Genomic DNA, 24,174 nt, shown 5'->3' on the forward strand with positions numbered 1-24,174 from the left:
AGTTTTTTCTTTATATTGTAGAACACATTTATCAATTTATGTATACTGAACCATCTCTACATCTCTGTGATAAAGCCTACTTGATTGTGGTGGATGATCTTTGTTATGTGTTCTTAGATTCAGTTTCCAAGCATTTTATTAAGAAGTTTTTCACCTCTGTTCATAAGGGAAATTTGTCTATAATTCTCTTTCTTTGTTGGGTCTTTATATAAGTTAGTTATCAGGGTAACCCTGACCTCATAAAATGAGTTGGGCAACGTTCCTTCTGTTTCTACTTTTTAGAATAATTTGAGGAGTAATGGAATTGATTCTTGGAAGGTCTAATAGAACGCTGCACAGAATCCATCTAATCCTGAGCTTTTTGAGCAGAAAAGGAGATTTTTCAATTAAAGCTCTGTTTCACTAGAGTTATTGGCCTGTTTAAATTGTTTGTTCCATCTTGATTTAACTGTGGCAGGTCATATATTGGGAAATTCATCTATTTCTTTTAGTGTTTGCAATTTGGTAGAATACAGATTTTTAAAGTTTGTTCTTTTGATTCTCTAGATTTTGCCAATATCTGTTTTAAAGTTTCCCTTTTCATATCCAGTTCTATTGATTTGGATCTTCTCTGTGTCTTTTGGTTAACTTGCTAAAAGTTTGCCAATCTTGCTGATCTTCTCAAAGAACCAATTCCGTTTCATCGTTTCTTTGTACTGATTTTTATTGTTTGTTTTGTTTCTATTTAATTGAACACCAAATAGATAGAATCTGAAAAGAAACTCCCATGGCACATAATAATCATAACACTAAATGTACAAAATAAAGAAAGGATATTAAAAGTATCACACAAGAGTTCTTGATAGGCAACTCTTTCATTAGATTAGGAAAGTTTTCTTATATGGTTTTATTGAAAATGTTGTGTGTAGTGGCATTTCATTTGTATTTTAATAACTGAAGTCAATCTGACTATCAGAAAAGCAAAGCAGCAGCAACTCACATTGACCTCAGTCCAAAAATGGTGATCCTGCTTCCAGGAGTCCTCTGAATGAGACTGAGACTGAGAGCTGTCTCCTCCCATTCTATAATCTTCTCTAGTTTTGGGATTAAGGGCGTGCACCACTACTACCTGGTTTCTATGGCAAGTTAGTGTGGCTAATGGGATTAAAGGTGTGTGTCATTGTTGCCTGGTCTGTAAGGCTGGCCACAGATACATGTGTACAATAGATGGAATATTTTCATGAGATAAATATACAAGCAGTCGGAAAATACCCAAAGCTATTTTTAGGGAGGAAATGAAATTCTTAGGAAGGAAATAAAGTGACTCATGAGAAAAAATTACAGACAGGAGCAACTGGTTTCCACAGTCAGTAACTCCACAGCCTTTACAGGTGGGGCACCCTACCAGAGAATCACTCATCTGGTAGGTTATCACCTGCTGTATCTGTCATGGCCCCTGACACTTCAGTACGTTTTTTTATTCATACCACCTGAGATATAAATTTTCTTAGTTGATGTGAAATAATATGAACTGTAATGCTGAATTTCCCCAAAGACTTTTGTGTTCTATACCTGCATGTAACAACATCCTTGCTGAAATGATTTCAAGTTCTTCCTATAACAATATTGATTCTGAAAAAAACTAGACCATTTTCAACGGTAATTTCTCAGACCAAACTGCCCTTGAATCATAACAGGGGTTATATATTAAGATTCATATTCATGTGTGAAGAGACTGGGGTCTCTGTTCTTCAGTAACTAACATACTTTTATCCACTCTCCAGGAACAGCTCCCTCATTCCTGTATATCTAGTAGACATATTATCTAGTACCCATCTCACAGTAGCCCTCCCTGATGTCCAGCTTCATAAAAAATAAATGTTCTCTTAAGTTATGAGCCATTCTCACTAATGAACATTGATGCAAAAATACTCAATAAAATACTGACAAACTGAATTTAAGAACACATCAGAAAAATCATCCACCATGATCACGTCAGCTTCATCCCAGAGATGCAGGGATGATTCAACATACGAAAATCTGTCAATGTAATCCCCCATATAAACAAACTGGAAAAAAAAAACACATGATCATTTCATTAGATGCCAAAAAAGCCTTCGACAAAATACAACATCCCTTCATGATAAAGGTCTTGGGGAGAACATGGATACAAGGAAACATACCTAAACATAATAAATGTGATATACAGCAAGCTAACAGCCAATGTCAAACTAAATGGAGAAAAACTCAGCGATCCCACCAAAATCAGGGAACAAGACGAGGTTTCTTTCACTCTCTCCATATCTATTCAATATAGTTTCTCGAGATTCTAGAATAGAGCATAATCGACAACAAAGTGAGATCAAGGGGGATACAAATTAGAAAGTCAGAGTCTCATTATTTGTTGATGATATGATAGTTTACATATGCATCACAAAAATTCTACCAAGGAATTCTACACTCATAAACACTTTCAGTAAGGTAGCAGGATACAAGATAGCTCAAAAATATGACACATATCCCCCCTTTACACAAATGATAAATGAGCTGAAAAGAAATCAGAGAAATATCACCCTTCATAATAGCCACAAATAGCATTAAATATCTCAAGAGTAACTCTAAACCAAACAGTGGGAAGACTTATATGACAAGAACTTAAAATCTTTGAAGGGAGAAAATTAAAGAAGAACACCAGAAAACTGGAAAGATCTCCCATGTTCTTGGGCAGGGTAAATTAGCATAGTAAAAAATGATGATCTTACCAAAAACAATCTACAGATTCATATACATGCCCACCAAAATCCAGAAAAATTCTTCACCAGACCTTGAAAGGAACAATACTCAGCTTCATATGAAAAAAGCAAAAAAACCCTGGATAGCCAAACAATCCTATACAATAATGGAACTTCTGGAGGCATCACAATCCCTGACTTTAAAACTCTACTACAGAGCCACAGTACTGAAAACAGCCTGGTATTGCATAAAAACAGAGGATCTGAATCAAGACTCAGATATCAATCCACACACCTATACCATGACTTTTGACAAAGAAGCAAAAGTAATAAATGGAAAAAAGAAGAATAGTCAACAATGGTGGCTGGCATAACTGGATATAAACATGTAGAAGGATGAAAATATATCCCATATCTATTACCATGCACAAAAACTCAATTCTAAATGGATCAAGACCTCAATTTAAAACCACTGAACCTCATAGAAGAGAAAGTGGGAAGTACACTTGAATTCATTGGCAACAGGAGACCACTTCCTAAATATAACTCCAGCAGCACAGACACTGAGAGAAAACAATTAATAAATGGGACCGTCCTGAAACTGAAACTCTTCTGAAAGCAAAGGACATGGTTCAACAAGACAAAATGACGCCTACAGAATGGGAAAACAAAAAAAATTTTCACTAACCCCACATCGAGGACCAGAGGATGATCTCCAAAATATACAAATAACTCAAGGAAACTGGTCATCAAAAAGAATAAATAATACAACTTAAAAAAATGGGGTACAAGACCTAAACAAGAGAACTCGACAACAGAGGAATCTAAATGGCTGAAAGACACTTAAGGAAATGCGCGAACATACCTGAGCCCATCAGAGGAGAAATGAAAAATCAAAACAACTCGGAGAGTACATCTACACCTGTAAGAATGGTCAAGATCAAAAACACCTGAATGACAACTTATGCTGGAAGGAGGACGTAGGGTAAAGGAAGAGACTCCTCTTATTGTTGGTGGGAAGTGTAAAGTGGTACAGCCCCTTTGGATATCAGTATGGCAATTTCTCAGAAAATTAGGAAACAATCTACCTCAAGACCCAGCAATACCACTTTTGGGCATATACACAAAGGATGCTCAATCATACAACAAGGATATGTGCTCAACTATGTTCATAGCAGTATTGTTTTTCATAGCCAGAACCTAGAAACAACCTAAATGCCCCTCGACCAAAGAATAGAAAAGAAAAATGTGGTACTTACACAATAGAGTACTACACAGCAAAAAAGAATACTGACATCTTGAAATTTACGGGGAAATTGATGGATCTAGAAAATATACTGAGTGAGGTAACCCAGACCCATAAAGACAAATATCATATGTACTTACTCATAAGTGGCTTTTATGAAGCAAAGAAAACAAGCCTATGATTCACAATCCCAGAAAACCTAGACAATAATGAGGACCCTAAGAGAGACATACATGAATCTAATCTACATTGTAAGTATAAAAAGACAAGATCTTTTGAGTAAATTGGGAGCATGAGGACTAAGGGAGAAGGTAGAAGGGGAGGGGAGAAATAGGGAGGGGAGCTGAGAAAAATATAGAGCTCAATAAAAATTATTTTAAAAATAGATTGATAGACTCTGAAAAGTCTTAAATATATTCTGTATCTTGCAATATCATATAATCAGCCAAAAATTAATTCTTCATGAAAAAATAAGGCTATTACTTCATTAGCATAATGATTTTGCATTCATCTTTAATAAATGATATAATTACATGTTTACCAAAAATGATTTAAAAATAAATTTCCTTATGATTTGTCTTCAAAAAAGGGGGGTAAGTTTAGCTACTTTCCCTTTCTCATTACCCAAGTTGTTTGGCACTTTGCTGTCTGTGACAGGATGATGTAGAAAGGCCTTCAACAGATGCCAAAACCTTGCTGCTATTCTTGCACCCTCAAGAACTGTGAAAAGTAAATTTTTGTTTGTATGAATTACCAAGTCTATGGTGTTCTGTTACAGCAGCCAGAGAAAGAACTAAGACACTATTCCACATGTGATTATGCCAGGTACAACCTTTATTACTTATTCTTTTGTTTTATGTTTACTTGTTCACCATACATGCCAAAAAATCCTTAGCTCGCTCACAGACTAATACCCAATATAATCTAACATAGCATAATATAGTAAGAAAGAAAAACAATATAATTATCTCAATGGGTGCTTAGAAAATATTTTTCAATATCCAATGTCAATTCATGTTATTTTTAAATATGTATAATCAAGGAATAAAGCTCCCTTAAATCAGTAATGATTATAAACTAAAAACCAAAGGCAAGTTTCCTCCTTCTTTTACATGTACTTATTATGTGTGTGCGCATCATAAATGTGTAGGTCAGAGGACAACTTGTGGGAGTCATTCTCCCCTTCCACTATATGAGACGCACACATAAACACACATACACACACACACACATGAAATTAGTCAATAAGTAAATATAAAGAAATTCCTAAAATGTGGCTATTTTTAGATAATAAATCATAGGCAGCGTTTTTACTCTTTTATTTTCTGTATCTTCTATTCAGAAATGTGTTTTATTTTATAAATAGAAACCTATAAATCTTATTGTTTTAAAGCCTTATGAAAACCACAGAAGAATATTTATCAAGCATATAATTGCTTTCAAATAGTATCTTAATTTAGTCTCATGAAAATCCTGTAACTTGGGTATCATTATCCCTATCTCTGCAGAAGAAAGCAAGGCTGAGAAAGGTTAAGTAATTTGCTCAAGTGACAGAAGTGGGATTTGAATTAGAGAATCCTTGTTCCAAGGCCAGTTTTTTCTTCCACTGAACCATGCTACCTCCCACAAGAGAACATTTTTACATTACCACCTGCTAGTTCTAATTAAGAGATAGTAATTAAACAATTTTCCACTCCTGACAACAACATTTAAGCTACTCATATTTTAAAGAAACCAACTCAAGCAACTCTATCATCTGGAAGATATGATATCTAAACACAAGTGCCAGCATTTACAGAAAGACTCCCATATGACCCTGTTAATTATATTATCTATTTATAGGACATGAAGCACAAAAATGTTTAATGATCAATATACTTGTAAAAATGCTGAATTAATAATCAAAGAAATATAAATTAAAATAACAAACATGTGTATTAAATTAGCAAAAATTCTGTAAACAGAAACTGCCAGGTTGGGCAAATGTACAGTTTTCAAACATCTAAGAGCTAATGAAATTCATTAAAAACTTGCTGTGAGCCAGTTGATAAAATATGCACTTTAACAATGTCTGTGGGAAGCCAGGTGTGGTGGCATATGCCTGTAATCTCAGTACTTGGAGGGCTAACACACAGGGATCGTGACTTCAAGGTCAATTTGGACTCTATGGCATGACTCTTATCTCAAAAATAAAATGGTTTATGGCTTTTGACCAAGTAATTCCTCATCTAGGAGTTAATCCTAATTAAGAAATCACAGATATGTATATAAAGATTTAGATACCAGGGTATTCATTTTATACTACTTTGAGGAGAAAAATGAATGAAGATGAGGAAGAATATGGAATAAATATAAATTTATTAATAATAAATTAGGTTAATACAGAACACATACATCCAGTGGTTAACAGAGTCTGGAAAGGGGGGAATGCTGGTTAAATGGTACAAAGTCATAGCTACACAAGAAGAATAAATTCTGGTACTCTATTCTTCAGTGACTATAGTTAAAAACAGTGTGTATTTCAAAATTACTAAAAGAGTGGATGTTAAATGATGTGAATAATAGATATGTTTAAAAAGTTTCCATCAGAGATAAACAACTCAAATTAGCTTCAGGAAGTCCCAGAAACTGACCAGGTTCACGAGGCCTCTCCTACCGAGGCTAAGCAATAAAGCTGCTGAAAGTCACTCTCAGATAAGACAAGCAGAAGAGAAGTCTCAACCAAACCAAGCTGCCAAGAAGACTCTTGGAAAAGAAAAAGCTGCAAAGCAGATGTTGAAACCAGACCAGAAGTTTAGACAAAGTCACTTAGAAAGGACACTGCAACCTGCTGAGCTGCGTAGGGCTCTGCAGTATACTCCAGGTTCTTACCTTAGTGAGCGATCTCTCATGCTAGGGTGGGCCTTGGTGATGCACCTGCCTTTGAGTTCTTTCTCTTCCTGTTTAAGTAACCCCAACCCATATTACTGAAAATAATCCTTTAAAAACTCATTGGCTCACCAAGTTGAACTTGGTGGTATCCATACTGTGGTCTGATTCGTGGGTTCTCTACCTGGAGTAAGTAGGCCTATGTATTGCATCTCCCCAGGGAACGTTTTGTCACACAACACAATCTTTCCAACCGCAAGCATATAAGATTTGTCAATCAAAAAGGAAAAAAGCTAAACATTAAATATATTCAAAGGAATCCAATTTTTAAAACATTGCTATTGAGGACTCTGCCAGGCCTTGGATGCTTTGCTCCTTCCTATGGACCCTCTCAGCCCTCCCCTCTAGTCCATTCCCAGAGCTTTGTGTCAGCCCCTAATGCCCAGAAACACTATTTTCCTGGACCTCCAAAGGTCACAACATGCCGGGACTTGGGCAGGTGAATCACACCCCCTTCCTGTCCTCCATTCTCACCCTCAGCCCTTACCAAGCCACTTGCAGCTGCCGTGCCTCCCATCACGAATCTACCCACTGGAGACTCCAACTCTCACTCTTGGTACAGCCCTCCACCCTTGGCCCTTTCATCCCTGAATCCCAAGATTAACCTCACTGCAGTGGACTCATAGGAGGCTCTCCTCCCACCACATCTCCAGTTCCCTGTGGACCCTGCCTCTTGGTGTGGACAGGATCCCCAAGTGCTTTCCCGAAGCCCCTCACAGCCTTTTCTCCACCTCTATCCCTCTCAGCTACTCCCCAACCTGAAGAAGCATTCTCTACCAGGCAATCCATGGCCACCATGCTTTTCTAAGATCCAGTGAGAGCAAACTAAGGAACAGAACACCCACTCACCAAAGACAAGACCAGACATAAACTCCTAGAATCACCGCAGTCATCCCAACTCCAGATGACGAGACACCAGCACAAAATACACAAAACTTAACAGCCAAGACAATACGCCTCCACCAGAAACCAGTAACCCTACTAACGTAGTAGGTCCTGAGAAGTGTAATAACAACTGAAGCACAAACAAGGACTTCCAAACAACAATCATTAATGCATTCAAAGACTGCCGTAGAACAATTTTCTTTTTTAAAATATTTATTTATTTACTATGTATACAACATTTTGCCTCCATGTATGCCCGCAGGCCAGAAGAGGGCACCAGACCCCATTACAGATGGTTGTGAGCCACCATGTGGTTGCTGGGAATTGAACTCAGGACCTTTGGAAGAGCAGGCAATGCTCTTAACCTCTGAGCCATCTCTCCAGCCCCCCGTAGAACAATTTTCGTACACTGTAAATATGCATTACTCTCATTGATTAATAAAGATCTAACTGAGCCATAGCTGGGCAAGAACAGAACAGGTGGGAGAGTCAGACTAGGAGGATGCTGGGGTAAAAGCCAGAGTCTTGGGAGTTGCCAGCCAGATGCAGAGGAAGCAGGACGTGTAGAAAATGAGGTAACAAGGCATGAGTCATATGGCAGAATTTAGATAGAAAATATGGCTAATTTAGGTTGTAAGAACTAATTAGTAGCCGGGCGGTGGTGGTGCACGCCTTTAATCCCAGCACTCGTGAGGCAGAGGCAGGAGGATCTCTGAGTTCGAGGCCAGCCTGGTCTACAAGAGCTAGTTCGAGGACAGGCTCTAGAAACTACAGGGAAACCCTGTCTCGAAAAACCAAAAAAAAAAAAAAAAGAACTAATTAGTAACAAGCCTAAGCTATCAGCCAAGTATTTATAGTTAACATTAAGTCTCCATGTTGGTTATTTGGGAACTAGCAGGAGGGAAAGAAAAGTCCACCTACAAAGGACTTGAAAAAGATAGGATAAATCCCTTAATGAAGTGTGTGAAAACACAACAGTAAAATAAAATAATAAAAACAATTCATAACATAAAAGAAGAATGTAATAAAGAAATAAAATCAATAAAAAACGCAACAAAAATAAAACTGGAAATGAAAAATTTAGAAAGTCAAACAAAGACCTCAGAGGTGAACCTCACCAACAGATTATAGGCATGGAAGAATCTCAGGACTGGAGACAATGTAGAAGAAGTGAAGACCTCAGGCAAAGAATGTGTTAAATCCAGGCACAAACTATCTAGAATATCTGGAACACTATGAAAAGACCAAATATGAGAATAACAGGAATAGACAAAGGAGAAGATCAAAGGAAATCAAATCCTCCCAAATCAAAGGAAAAACTCATCCTGAGTGAAGTAACCTATACCCAAAAAATTCAAGTATTTTATATATTCTTTTATATGTGGATATTAGTTCTTAAACCTTTGGTAGGCATGCTACAATCCATGGGACCACAGAGGTTAGGTACAGCGTAAGAGTCTAGGGTATCTCCCAAGGAAGGTGAAATAAAACATGTAGTTATAGAGAGACTGGGGAATCATAAGAGGGGGATTAAATGGGGAGATGGAGAGAAAGGTAAGAGAGGGAAGATGGGGAACTAATATTGAGAGCCTTTTGAGGGGTCATATGAAAACCGACTACTGTAGACACTTCTCAAATTAGATACATATATGAAAGAAATCTAAATGATGTCACTAAATAATGGTGGAGACAAAGCCCTAAATAGAAATCTTTCACCAACAAGTAAAATCTCTAGTGTCAGGAATGAGTTATATCTAGTTGAGCCATTGGCCAAAGGGGCTGTATGGAAACCCCAAACCACTCAAGTTATTTCCAAGGCTATCGGTTGTTCTCCACAAACTGATGATAAACCCTATTGCTAAAGACAACATTCGTTTATCTCATTAAACACAGAGAAGATGAGTTGGTGCCTACCTAGAGCCTCCAACCCTACTGACTAGTGTTCATGGTATTGGAAGGTGCTCTGAATGCTACCAGAGGAAAAAGGTACCAGCAACCCAGCTACTAACCCTAAAATCTACAGGAGTGACCTGCCTGCACCATATGCTGGTGCAATAGTGACACAAGAATTATAGTAGTAACCAACTACTCTTTGCTTAGGTTTAAGGTCTATTCTATGAGATAAAACCCATGTCTGACAATGCACAGGTGGCCAAGAACCTAGGCCATGAACCTAGGAGAAAACCAAATAAACATCGCAATAAAATAACACCTAATGACATACTGCTATACTCTAGATCAGTACCTCTCTAAGCCATCAGCAGAGAAGCTTCCTCTTGGCAGTAGATAAGAACTAACACAGAAATCTATGTGCTGAGAGTAGAAAACTTCGGGAAAACAAAGTCATAAATGAGATTACCTTCATCAAGCCCCTCCCCTCAGGGCTCAGGGAGCCATGTAGAAGAGGACACAGAAAGATTGCAAAGGCAATTGGAATATCTGATAGCAAGGAAACAGTTTCTTCCCAAACACAACAGGACTGAAGCACGTATGAACTCACAGAGCCTGTGGCAACACGCTCAGGGCCTGTAGAGGTTCAAGTTAGACAAGATCCCAGTGCTGAAAAGAAGTAGATATAGCCTCCCATCCCTAACCAAGAAGCAGTATCTAGCTGACATTGTTTACAAGGAAAAATTAGTTTTCTCCAATGGAATCTCACGTTTAATCTCACAGTTAACCGCACCTAAGAGCAGTCTCAAGCCCAGCAGTAGATGGCCAAGACAAAATGAACTCAATAGAATTTTATAGATGTTTTGTCTCATACAGCTTTGTCTAGGCATTTTATCTTATTGATCTTTTGCTTGTATATAACAGTTTCTAAATTTTTGTTTTTACAGGGTGTGTGTGTGTGTGTGTGTGTGTGTGTGTGTGTGTGTGTGTGTTAAGGCAGGGCAATCACATAAGCACAAACAAACACAAATTCACAATGAGTAAGCAAAATTGGCCAAGACGACCTGTCAGCAGACCAAAAGTATGGCAACTAATGACGCATGCTCCTAGCCAATCACAACACACCAGCAGTGACCACCAGTTTTAAAAGGACCAACCAGAAACGTTCCTACGGCAGCTTAATTTCCCCAACTCTATACCCTTCTACCCTCCACCCCTACCCCTGCTTTTTACAATAAAGAGCGTCTGTGTCATTGCCTCTGCGGCTTCTCACCCCCTGCCTCCCAGAAAACAGGGATAGCACAACAAGCAGCAGCAACAAGCCCACAAAAACTCTGTGTGTGTATATGTGTGTGTGAATTTCTTATTTTTTCTTTATTTTTTATTCTAGTTTAGCTTTTGTTTGCCTTTGTTTTCTAAAGAGAGAGAGAAAGAACGGGTATGTAGTTGGTAGGTAGGTGGGTAGATAGGGAAGATTTGGGAGGAGTTGGAGGAAGGGAAACAATCAGAATATATTATATGAAAAATATTTCAATAAAAAACACATTTTAAAAAGTTATTACTGGAAAAATACCTATGCTGTTTTCAACCAGTCAGTAAAGCCCACTTTACATTTTCCATACATGTAAATGAAGGCTCGAGGTGAGGACAGACTGACACCTCACACCATCCTTACAAACCATTTATGGAGAAAGATTTCACACCTTTGGATCTATCGCCTATATCAGGAACTACGCATGACATGCACAAGCAAACCAGGATCCATACAAGCAACAAATAACTCATTATACAAGAGATGCTATACCTTAACAGCTTCTCCAAGAGTCTGGTTTTTGTCAGCTTCCTCGCTGGAGTGCAACTCAAGTCTATAATTCAACTCCTGTAGTTGCTGGGCCTGTTCATTCAACAGCATTTGAGCCTGCTGTTCCCGAAGTAATGCATTATTTAGTTCTTCACATGCACTTTCAAACTTCTCATGGGTGATCAATTTCTTTAAGAAGAAGAGGAAAAAAATCAGTTGCAAGCCAATTGTATTGTTGTACTATTTATTCTTCAGAGCAGTATTTGGTAATATAAAGAACATAGCATGGGGCTGGAGAGATGGCTCTGTGCTTAAGAGCACCAACTGCTCATCCAGAACAGAATTCAGTTCCAAGCTGCCACAAGGGGATGGGCTCACAATTAGCATCCAGGGGACATCATGCCCTCTTCTGGCTTTCACAGGTACCTGGACACATGTCATACACTCACAGATACCTATACATAAATAGAAATTTGAAAAATAATGTAATGGCAAACATTTCTAAGAACTTATTATAAAACAAAACATAAAATTTGTTTTGCTCAGAAAAAGTCAAAATAAACTATCACTTTTGTTTTTAAAGTATAATAATCATACTTTAAAAGTTATCTTTTTGTCAAACAAAATCTTAGAAAACACTTGAAATTCCAAATAAAGTTTGGTTTTTGGTTTGGTTTGCTTTGGTTTATTTGGGCCAGGGTTTCTCTGTGTAGCCCTAGCTGTCCTGGAACTTGCTCTGCAGCACCAGGTTGGCCTCAAAGTCACAGAGATCTGTGACTGCCTCTATTTCCTGAGTGCTGGGATTCAAGGCATGTACCACCACACCCAACTTCCAAATTGAAAAAAAAGCTTTTTGTAAATATTATGATTATGAAAAAATATTCAAATGATCATTAGTATTGGAATGATTATTTGGGTCTGTGTTCATTATGCTACTGTTTGGATCTCTCTGGCCCCATGTCTTCTCTAGCAGTTCCTACCCACACTCACATTCTCAGGCTAGCGTTTCTCGTTTTCCCACAATTGTAATTATCAAAATTTGCCTTATTCTCTTACCTGCATACATCTTGCGTGGAAATAGCTGTACTGAGTTGAGAACTCATTTAGCTTTCTCACTCAGCACAGAAAAGAATGAACGATATTCATATGTGACACCTGCTAATGAAACTCTACACCATAATATAAAAGATGACTTACAAGCGGTGACTACTTGGAGGGCAGGACACAGCCCTGAAGGACTAACGAGAGCTCTCCACAGGCCCAGCCTCCCATAAAGGCTCATGGGGTCTAGGTCAGACCACTTGAATATCCCTTCTTCAAGGCACTTGAGTGAGTAAAACACAGTTATAAGACACCTGACACTGTTATCTTCAAGTGCACAAGGAAAAATGTTTCACGGAAGGTGCATTCCATGAAGTACATGTGAAACTAGGGAGACACACGGCTCCCCTTCATGGTTCTACCTGCACATGTAGTCATCTAAGAGTTAGCTTGCCCCCTGTCAGCGTGGATTTGAAGGGGATTCATGTAATTCATCACAAACATAATGTAGCCTTATTTGAATTCTTAAAAAAAATCTAAGAATGGCAGAATGAAAATCTTACTAGATATATAGAAAACATCAAACTATTGCTATCTTATGAAGCTCTTTAATCTCCCAATTTTCTGACAAATAAGACAAAAAATATTTTCTCCAAGGCCCAGAAATGATGCAACTCACAGAAAGAGAAAGCTTTGCTTGAATTAGATTTGAAGATAAATTTATAGCCTGAACATATATATAATACTAAAATATCACTAAATAATCTAATATTAGCATTCAAATTATAATAATGTATAAAGCATAAGAATAAAAATTATTCAAAATATAAGCAAGGAGATTTTTGTCCCTTCCACAAACAGCAGGCTGGCTTCTCAATAGAAAGCATTCTAAAAGGGAAGTTTTCTAAGGGAAAAGCCATCCTACTTAATGGCCACATTTCATCATACACCTTTTAGGGCTATTAGCTTTGTTAGTCACATGCCTGTAGCAGGTGCACAAATACAAGTTTTAATTAAAATAAAAATATATGCTTTAAAATGGCATTCTGGGAAAAACAAGACAGGTCTGCAGGGCAAAGTAGCTGTTGTCATGCAAGCCTGAATGACAACTTGAGGCTCATTCCCAGAACCAACTCCTAAACGTAGTCCTCCAACTTCCACACTCATGCTGTGGTGCAAACGTGCACATGAGCGAGCATACACAAACACAAAATACATTCACACCCAAAAACACATACACTGACAATGAATGAATGGATAGATAGATAGATAGATAGATAGATAGATAGATAGATAGATAGATAGACAGATAGACAGACAGATCGATATAGATAGACAGATAGATAGATGATAGAGAGAGAGAGAGAGAGAGAGAGAGAGAGAGAGAGAGAGAGAGAGAGAGAGAGAAAGAAAGAATGAAAAATTGGGGAATATAAACCACTCTTAAGGGCAGGTTCCATGCCTGGAAGTAGACGGAGGCTCTTTGTTTATAACCTTACATGTCCTTTGGATATATAATATAGTTTCTGGTTTTGAGTTTTTAAGGGATTCCTGTGAGTGAAAACAAGTGTCTCTTGTGCCTATACGTATTTCTTGTACTTTTTCTTTGGCTCATTTTTTTTCCTACATGCTTGTTTGTTTTGTCCTATTCTGGTTTGTTTTGATTGTTATTTTTTAGATGGTCTGTTTCCTAATGAAAGAGAGAAAAAAGGGGTCAAGAATTGGGTGGGAGGAGAAACAGGGAAGATCTGAGAAGAGTTGGGGGTAAGGGAAACTATTCAAAGATATTGTATGAAAAAAATCTATTCTCTATAAAAAAAAACTAGAAAATAAATAACAGAAACTTTTAAAACAAAGCAATCCTATTGAAGGGACTTTGAATTGCTTCTATTAACCAAACAAACACTGTTAAGGAAATCATATAGAAAGAGGTATCACAAAACCATGGTTTACTACGCCAGATCTACTTACAGAGTGCTTGAATTCATTTAACTGCATCTGCAGATTCTGTGATTTGTCAAGCTCCTTTTTCATTTCACTCAGAGTCCGTTTGTATTCTGTAACCTCTAGGCGCAGAGAGCGGCGCTCCACTTCAGCTGCATGCAGCCTTTGCGTAAATCCAAATATTTGCTTCTGTAATGATGCAGTACTTTTCTGTCATTAAATAAGAGTACATTTACAAACATCAGCTACAGATTTACTAGCAAATCAATACCAACAAGCGTTTTGGTAAGTTGAATTCAAACATTAATAATGCAAAAAAATAATACTAGCTATCTCTAAACCCAGTAAACTTATTCAAGAAGCTTTATTTTATTAAAAGATTCTGTGAAACTTAATTATTAACATACAATTGATTTAAACTATAAATATGCTAATACACTTTCTAGCCCAAATCCTAAAGTCACTACTGAATGAAATAGCACATACCATAATGGGCATATGGCTGCGCAAACCATACTTCAGGGCCAGTGTGTTCACTTTGTGAAGTCCACGGGCCAGCCTCTGAACCAGGGAATCTTTCTCTACATACGTTATGCTCCGGCTGCTATGCAGAGGTATACTTTCCATTGCCAAACTAATTTTATCCATTAGTTTTGCAAAAGAACTCTTGGCTGCACCTATGAGTAAATGTCCACAGATTCTGGAATTTGGATCTTCAAAGGAAAAAAAAGCACAATATATGAGTTGCCTCATGTTAATTTTACAGTGTTAGTGATCACAATAGAATTCCTCAGTTATGTAGCTCTCATGCCTTTATAGCCACTTCCCCATTGAGGTTTACTATGAAAAGCTGAGCACAAGCTTGGCTCACTACTGAGCAGCAGCCCTACAGAGAACCTCCTGAACTTCCAGTCTGACCTTCGCATGGAACAGCATCGCTCTAGAAATCCACCTTCCCTTTCCTTTTCTAAAACTCCCTATAATTTGATTTCTATTCATAATTATGACTGCTTATGACCTTAGCTCCATAATACTTATATTCTCAGACAAAAAAAAAACACAATTTTCTTTATTCAGGAGAGTTAAAAGCCTACAACTATAATTACTTATTTCCTGGTGGGATTTCAGTAACCAGCCTGTGTCTAATGGACTGAGGGTCCTTATGTATGCTACACATCTTGCTTACTACCAGCTCCTTAGGTCTGTAATTAATAACTGTGCTTAATGTTGATAAACAAGACTGTCACTACTCTCCCTACTAACTGATATTCCAGATACAGTTAATAGGCTTATTTATACCTTCATAAAAGTTATGTAATTTTATTTTCCCATTCAAAGCAGGTCTTGACCTGCCATTCCTTGTCTTATCCATGTGACATGACCAGCACCGGAGAGTCTTCAAACCCAAATCTAGTAGTGTACATTCTACATTTCAAGTACTACTGGAATTAATCTAAATTTTGCCTTTCTGTCATAAGGGCAATATTGCCAAACCAAATTGTATGAATTGTGAGATTATATACAGGTCAAAACTAAAGAGCAGCACTGAGCAAGGGTAACCAATGGTTTCCTGTGGCCTTAAGAACTGCCTCACCTACACTCTGCATTCTACCTTACAGACACTCTGCATTCTACAACTTGAACTGTACTCTGTCTCTTCTATTCCTCAATGTATAAATGGAAGGATCAATTTTATATACCTCATAGCAGTCAAGATTTGAAAATCACACTGCTTCCGAGTTACACTTAAAATAAAATTGCCAATTTGATAAAAGTATAATATTCTATATATAAATTTATTAGTTGTTAGTGTGTGACTTTTGAGAATATAATGTAATATATTTTCATTCTATATGACACTCAATATAAACACACTCCCAAAGAATGTCATGGACAAAGTCATACAAAATTTAATTAAAATACATAATTGTTAATAATGAGACATTTAGTAAGTAATAAATGACAATTTACTAGCATACTTAGATGACATTCAATACATAATTTAAAACAATTAAGTAAATAACTAAAATTATAGTAAATAATTCACTGCTCAGTGAAAGAATAGTAAAATTTAATTTTCTCCTAATAGTCAGCATATCATTTTAATATCAAATATATGTATTCTCTGTGTCTCCAGTTGCACTGTATTTTTTCATTTGTCTTCTTTCATTTCCAGCTGCCCTATCTTCACTATGCCAGCCTAGCATATGTGGATTTTTTTATATACTTATTGGATTAATCACATTACATTTTATTTTCATAGCAGCTGCAACAATAGTGAACTCAACAATGCATTAAAAAATACCAAGAGAAAGTAATATTAATTTTCATGCGCAAATATAAAATCTGATTTTAAATTTTTAAGTAACATAAAAGTAATGACATTTTCAATAAAAAGAGCTTTAAAATAAAATTCAACTACAATTAAATTATAATACACAGTGCTTTCTTGTTTTCTTTTTGTTGTTATTATTTACTATGTCCCTGAAGTATCTTTGGTGGACACCAACCACTAGGAGAAAGAAAATTAAATGACAATGCTGTCCCACTAGGCCTTCTTCTGAATTTTTAAAAAGTTAGGAAAAGACACATTCCAAGTCCCTGAGTGCTAACCATCATGAGCTACAGTCAGAGCAATAAATAATTTATGTCTTAAGAGGCATTTTTATAAAGAGCTCACATTTTACCATATGGAATACAATTTTATAATGAAAGAGGAAAAAATACTGTAGTGTCAGAATTACATATTTATCTGCATGACAGAGAACAAGAGTCACTAGAAATCCTCTTGTTTACTTGTCTCAACTATTTTAAAATTTGCACCTATTAAAAACAATTTTTTTCTTTACATTACTAGAATTTGCTAGCCATTTTCCCAACTTAAATAATGTGACCTTTATAAAGAAGCAGATCACAGGCTGCACAATTACTTTTCCCCATAGAACAGGCATGCTTTCACATCAACAAATAAATCTTCAAAACAGATTCCTAAGCAGCCGACTGGCCTAGCAATTCTAGCCCTGAAGGTTGGAGGACTCCCGGAGGGGACAAGGACTTACTGCGGGAGTCCTGTCCTTCAGCTGCAGCAAGAACGGCAGCATGATCTTTATCTGTCATAACAAAAATACGCACAATAGTGGCATGTCCCTGATGCTGCTGTAATAAAACTAGAAGTCTTTAGAAAGCATTGCAGAACCTACTGCTACTAAAAATGCAACTACTGCAAAGAAAACTAGGAGTCTATAAAATGTTTCTCTAATTAAAATGGAGTGTTTCAACTCAGAAAGCATGAGAGGCCTCCTTTAAGCAAAGAGTAATAGTGAATTAACAATAAAGTACATAAAAGTATCAATGGGGAATAATGTTGGTAATGCTAGTAGCATTACTAACTTAACATTGTCTTTTAACTAAGGCCTCAGAATGCAGCCCAGGCTGAGCTAGAACCCACTGTGTAGGCCAGGCTTGCCCTGGATTCATTCTCCCACTTTTGCTTCAAAGTTGCTGGCATGTACAACCAGGCCTGGCTAGGGTCTTAGCTTTCTAACATATAGCGATAACTTCTTATTAACAGAAATACAATTTCTCACTGTTTTGACCTTCCAAATATGAAACTTTCGTCTTGACATGAACATAATTAGGCTTCTGAGTTGGCCCTTTGTAGATAGGACTTTTGCACAGTTTACTGCAGCATGCAATAGGAGGTAAGGTGCATAGCAACTTACTAGCAAGGGTGAGCTTGAGTCATCTACCTTCAAGACAGCTAAGATTTCACTACGGAGAAGGTAAGTAATAAAACGCACTGACATTCTACCTGTGTCCAGCTACCCGTGGATATACTCAGAAATAAACCTAGAAATCAAATGAAATACATTTGTCTCTACCTTTAAATTTTTAGTTTAGCCCAGTCATACCAAAACGTTCAGCCACCTACATTCTATTCCCATAATGATTGATATTTCAGCCCTTCAATGAAAGTAGCATACTCCCCTGTTTGAGGTAAATGATCTCTTGCAGGCACACCATTTGGATATCTAGAAGAGGTAATTTATCTCAAGTGGGCAAACACTATCGCAAAAGCAAAAAGGTTTCCCCCTGTCCAGTATTTATAGAGGCAAAATGGAAACTGGGGTCTCTGCCCAGTGCCTATGAATTCACCATCAAAGTTTATAACAGTAGTGGCCAAGCACTGTAAGTACTTTCTAAAATGTGACTTCAAACTCTCATTATTAAACTTCCAGTTCTGTGAAGAAAAAAGAGTAATGTTAGCTCCATTAAGATATCAGTATGTGCCAGAGAGTGGTGGCACATGCCTTTAATCTCAGCACTCAGGAGGCAGAGGCAGGTGGATCTCTGTGAGTTCAAGGCCAGCCTGGTCTACCAGAGCTAGTTCCACGACAGCCAGGGCTGTTACACAGAGAAACCCTGTCTCAAAACACAATACACACACACACACACACACACACACAAATACATACATACATATACATATATGTACATATATCAGTATACAAGAAAGAGGTAAAACAATGGATATTTACATATTCAGAAAATATGCCCAAACAAGTTACTTTTTTCTCTAACAAACATATTAGCTAGAGTTCCTATTAGCCAATGTCTTAGGGTTACTATTGAGATGAAACATCAGGATCGAAAGCAACTTGGGAAAGAAAGGGTTTATTTTATTCACGGTTCCATATAACAGTTCATCAAAAACAGTGAGGACAAGAATACACAGGACAGGTACCTGGAGGCAGGAGCTGATGCAGAGGTCATGGAGAGGTGCTGGTTACTGGCTTGCTCACATGGTTTGCTTAGCCTGTTTTCTTATAGAACCCAGAACCACCAGCCCAGGGATGGAACGCCACCCACAGTGGGTTGGACTCCCCCCTATCAATTACTAATTAAGACAATACCCTACCTACAGACTTGCCCATAGCCTGATCTAACAGAGCCATTTTCTTAGCTGGGTCTCTCTCCTCTCAGATGACTTTAGCTTGTATCAAGCTGCCATGAAACTATCCAGCACAGTCAGAATGTGCACTTGAGAATGTTAAGGCTGAAAGGGGGCAGAGTCACATAAATAGCGCACGATAGTACACACTCAGATGCCACATTCTTAGCCAATGTTCAAACAGTCAAGAGCACAATCTCTCTCCTAGAAGACAGCTTATATATAATTCAGAATTCATTCTAAATGCCTAACTTTTAAAAATAATCACTAATTGAATTTTCTTTAACCTAAGAATAAACACAAGCAATGCAGTTATTTAAAATGCTAAAAAGTACTGTTTGATGTTGGCATACATGACCACAGATTTCCTGAGGTGGACAGAAAGAAGTCATAGTGATGTTGCCAGTATTCAATCCTGATGTTTAAAGTAGCTCCATTTTCAGCAAGATATTAAAAGGTGAGGCACAGCAGGGGAAGTGGCTCAGAGTGCTTACCTCACATGCACAAGACCCTGGGTTTGATCCTAACACTGAAAAGAAAAAGGAGGAGAAAGAAAAGAGAGGAAGAATGGAGAGTCTAGAAAAACACATAAGAAAATATATAAGCATTAAAATAAATATTCCTGAGTGGTTTTAGTAGTCTTCTTTCTGTCTTTCAATTTTCCTACTCTGCACACTTTAAATTAGGAGATAATAAGATGTGTGACCTACAGCAAATGGTGTCTTTGACTCATAATGTCGGGGGGTCTTCCTTGTTGCTTCATATACCAGTGCTTTGTTTCTTGTGGCCTAATAAATTTCATGTGTGTGTCTGTCCACTCATTGGCTGGGGATAGTTCAATTTGCATTCACATTTTGTTTACTGTCATTAGTGCTATGTGCATTTATGCTCATATTTTTAAATACATGGCTTCATTTCTCTTAAATCTATAAATAGTAGTGGAATTACTAGCTTATAATACAGCTCAATTCTAACATTTTAAGAAACCACAAAACTCTGTTCCAAAGCAGCTCATATATATAAATGCTTTCAATTTTGCCTTTCTCTATTCCCTTCCTAAGCAAACACAATCCTGCAGAATGGGCAAGCACCAATGTGGAGATGATAATTAGGACGGCAGAGTAGAAATACAGTCTAAATTTTTATAGCTCTGTAGACTTCCTATTACTTAGAAGAGAGAAAATAACCAATTTGACTACCGTGCTTTAAGTGGGTCTTCCATGAATTACAAAGAAAGGAGATCTGTGGCAGCCCCAAATAAAGTATGATCTTATTAGAAAAAGAAATTTTCCTCTTGATCTTTACATAGTAATTAAAATAAGACCAGTTCTCCTTTCCACATATATATGGCATGTGTACATGATTGCAAGTTTATATGCTTGCATGTGTGTCCACACATGTGGCAGTTAGAGGCTGACGTCAAACTTGGTAGTCTAGCTAGCACACTTGCTCCAGGGATGCCCTGTCTTTGCCTCTCAAGTGCTGGTGTCGCAGCAGGCCATCATGCCCACTCAGCCCTTACATGGGTGTTGGGGATCCAAACTCCAGACCTCATGCTTGCATGGCAAGAGCTGTACCCGGCCCCAATGCTGTCTTTTAAAGTGTTGAAACTGGGGCTGGAGAGATGGCTCAGCAGTTAGGAGTACTTGTGGCTCTTGCAGAGGACCTGGGTTCTGTTCCCAGCACCCACTGTGGCTCACAACCATCTGTAACTCTGATACCAGGGGCCCTCTGACTTCTCAGGCACCAGCACACATAGAGTATCCTACATACATGTAGACAAAACATTCATAAACATAAAGTAAAATAAATAAACTTTAAAAATTAGAGTTAAAACTGCATGTAACCTTAAAACTTCCTTGAAATTTTAAACCAATAAATTTTTACTGTAAGTTTTTATAAATTTCTCTATTATTTATTAATGTACTAATGATAAATAAAATATTTTCTGAAGCAAAGAAAAATAAAGACTATATCAAGGACTTCATAAATTTACTCAGTCTGCTAAAGTACTTATAAGAAAGGTAATATAACAATCCTTATTTTACACATACAGAAACTGACACAATTTCCTTTTCTCTGTTGTGTCTTTTTCATGCTGGGGATTGAACCTAAGCCTCCATGTATGTTAGGAGCCTCTAAGTTTAAACACAGAATTTTTTTAACTTTTTATTTACAAAGCATCACTAAGTAGACCGGGATGGCCTTGAACTCACTCCGTAGTCAAGGCTAGTTTTTAATTTCTGATCATCCTACTCTAACTTCCTCAGAAACTGAGAAGACAGGCCTGCAGCACCAGGCACACAGCACATAACTGTAAATAATTTATCCAGCACCACACGTCTGGAATCAGAAGTCTTATTTGCATCTAAAATGCCTCCCTTATGGTAAAGTCCAATTTTAGACTACAAAACTAATAATCTGTACCTTAAGTGTACAAAGCTGTGTGGGCATATTTTTATTTATTTTTACACTATTTTCATGGTAAAGTTGTTGGTAAGAGAAAACTATAATTTAATCCTACTTATAGGGTAAATATTAAATAAGATGTCCCTATCTCAGTAAATTCTTTGTATAACATTTATGTATTTTCTTTTTAACTAGGCATATGGGTATTTCTGCCTGTGAGTGCATGTGTTGGTGCCTACCAAGACCAGCAAGGGCGTTGGGTCCCCTGAAACTGGAGTTGTCTGAGCTGCCAACATGGATGCTAACAACTAAATGCTCTTCTAGAGGTCCCAGGTTTGATTCCCAGAGCCCATATGGAGATCACAACTGTCTATAACTTCAGATTTAGGGGATCTGAATCTCTTATGACTTTCACAGGCACTTCACACACATGAAGCACAAACATATATGTGGGATGCCCTGTATTTGTGTTGCTTTTATTGATTAATGAATAAAGCTGTTTTGGCCAATGGCTTAGCAGACTAAAGTCAGGTGGAAAAGTCAAACAGAGAGAGAAAGAAGATGAGAGAGAGACAGAGACATATAGAGAGGGCAGTCAGAGAGACTCCATGTAGCTACCAAGTGAGAAAGACACCAGAACCTTACCAGTAGGCCACAGCCTTCACAATTGGTACACAGATTAATAGAAATGGGTTTAATTTAAGATCTAAGAGCTAGCTAGGAACACACCTAAGCTATTGGCCACCACAGTGTTATAATTAATATAGTTTCTGTGTAATTATTCTGGCCTAGACAGCCGAAAAACCAACACTCTGGCTCATTTTACACATACGTACAGGCAAAACACCCATACATATAAAATAAAATTAAAATGCAAAAACTTAAATATATGCATTTCATTATAAGCATTATAAGTTGTCAACACTTTAATTACATTTACTACCCTTGTTATTCCATGAAAACCATTTACCTTTAACTGTCTGAAAATGTGTCCTTTTTTCTAGTATAATATCTTCTGTATCTATTTGAATACACTTAAGAATAAAAATGATTTAAAATATGTTAATCTTCATTATGTTTGGAGAGACTCTTCTATTATCCTGTATTAGTTTTCCTGCCACTGTAATGAAAACACCTGACAAATAACTAAACTGAAGAAAAGGTTTGATTATCTCAGCTTCAGAAGTGTTATTGCATCATACCAAGAAGGTCCTGGTAGAGCAAAGCCGTTTATGCCATGCAAGCCAGGAAGCAAAATGCACCAAACATCCAATTATATTCTTTACTAATTTGTAATACGCAACTTTAAATTTTATATGGAAACACAGAAGATCAAGAATAGCCAAAACACTCCTACACAGAAAAGGCAATACTGGAGGCAACACCACTCCTAATCCAAACTACACTACAGAGATGCAGTAACAAAACAGCATGGTGCTGACATGGAACAGAAGACCTACATACAAACCCACATAGATGTGAGCCCACAGAGACCGAGCCACCTGAGTTTTCTACAAGTTTTTTACTCTTTCAACAAATGGAACTGAGGGAAGTGAATTTCCACATGTGGAAGAATAAAACTAGATTCATATCTTTCACCTTGTACATAATAAATGGATCAAAGACATTAATGTAAGACCTGAAGCTTAGAAACTAGTAGAGAGAAATCCTGGCAAAACACTTCCGTATCTAAACAAAAGGAAGGGTTTTCTAAAAAGTATTCCAAGAAATAATTTTAAGAACTGATCAACTGGGTTACTAACAAATAAAAAGCTACTGCTCAGCAAAGAAAACAATCACCAGAGTAGACAGCTCACAGACCTGAAAACAGTCTTTGTCAACTATAAACAGACAGTACATTAATATCTAGGATGTATAAAGAACTGTAAAACTAACCACCAAAAAAGTATCTAGTTAATAAATGCATTGACGACCTGAATAGCCAGTCCTCAAACAGAGAAGCACAATGGCCAATAATGATGAGAAAATATAGTCATTGTCTTTAGCCATCAAGGGAATGTGAATTAGAGCCAGTCTGAGAGTCCATGTCAGCCAGAGCACAAGGACGCTCTCTAAGAAAGCGGATGACAGCACATCCTGGAGGGACGCGGGACCCTCTGCATTGTTGGATATAAACTGATGTGGGGCACCAGGGACTCCGTGTGCAGGCTCTCAAACAGCTACCACACAGGACGAGCGGTGACGGAGCCCCACCAGAGACACGCACACACATCCATCTCAGTGCTGCACTACTCACTGTACGTGCAAAGTTAAACAAGCTTAAGACAGTCACAGATGACTAGAAATGTGGAACAATACACAAAATGGAATTATTTTTAATTGCAAGAAAAATGAAATCATGATAGAA

At 37.4% G+C, this 24,174-nt stretch overlaps 1 protein-coding gene across 1 annotated transcript in view; it reads right to left on the reverse strand.

Moving 5' to 3' along the window:
- Nucleotides 1-24,174, reverse strand: part of Ccdc171 (coiled-coil domain containing 171) — a 350,758-nt gene that overhangs the window by 177,664 nt on the left and 148,920 nt on the right. Inside the window, 3 exon segments of the mRNA XM_038333866.1 lie at nucleotides 11,465-11,650; nucleotides 14,474-14,656; nucleotides 14,933-15,159. Of these exon segments, the coding sequence (XP_038189794.1) occupies nucleotides 11,465-11,650; nucleotides 14,474-14,656; nucleotides 14,933-15,159 (596 nt within the window).

This window comes from Arvicola amphibius, chromosome 6 (genome assembly GCF_903992535.2).
Source record: "Arvicola amphibius chromosome 6, mArvAmp1.2, whole genome shotgun sequence".
Lineage (NCBI taxonomy): Eukaryota > Metazoa > Chordata > Mammalia > Rodentia > Cricetidae > Arvicola > Arvicola amphibius.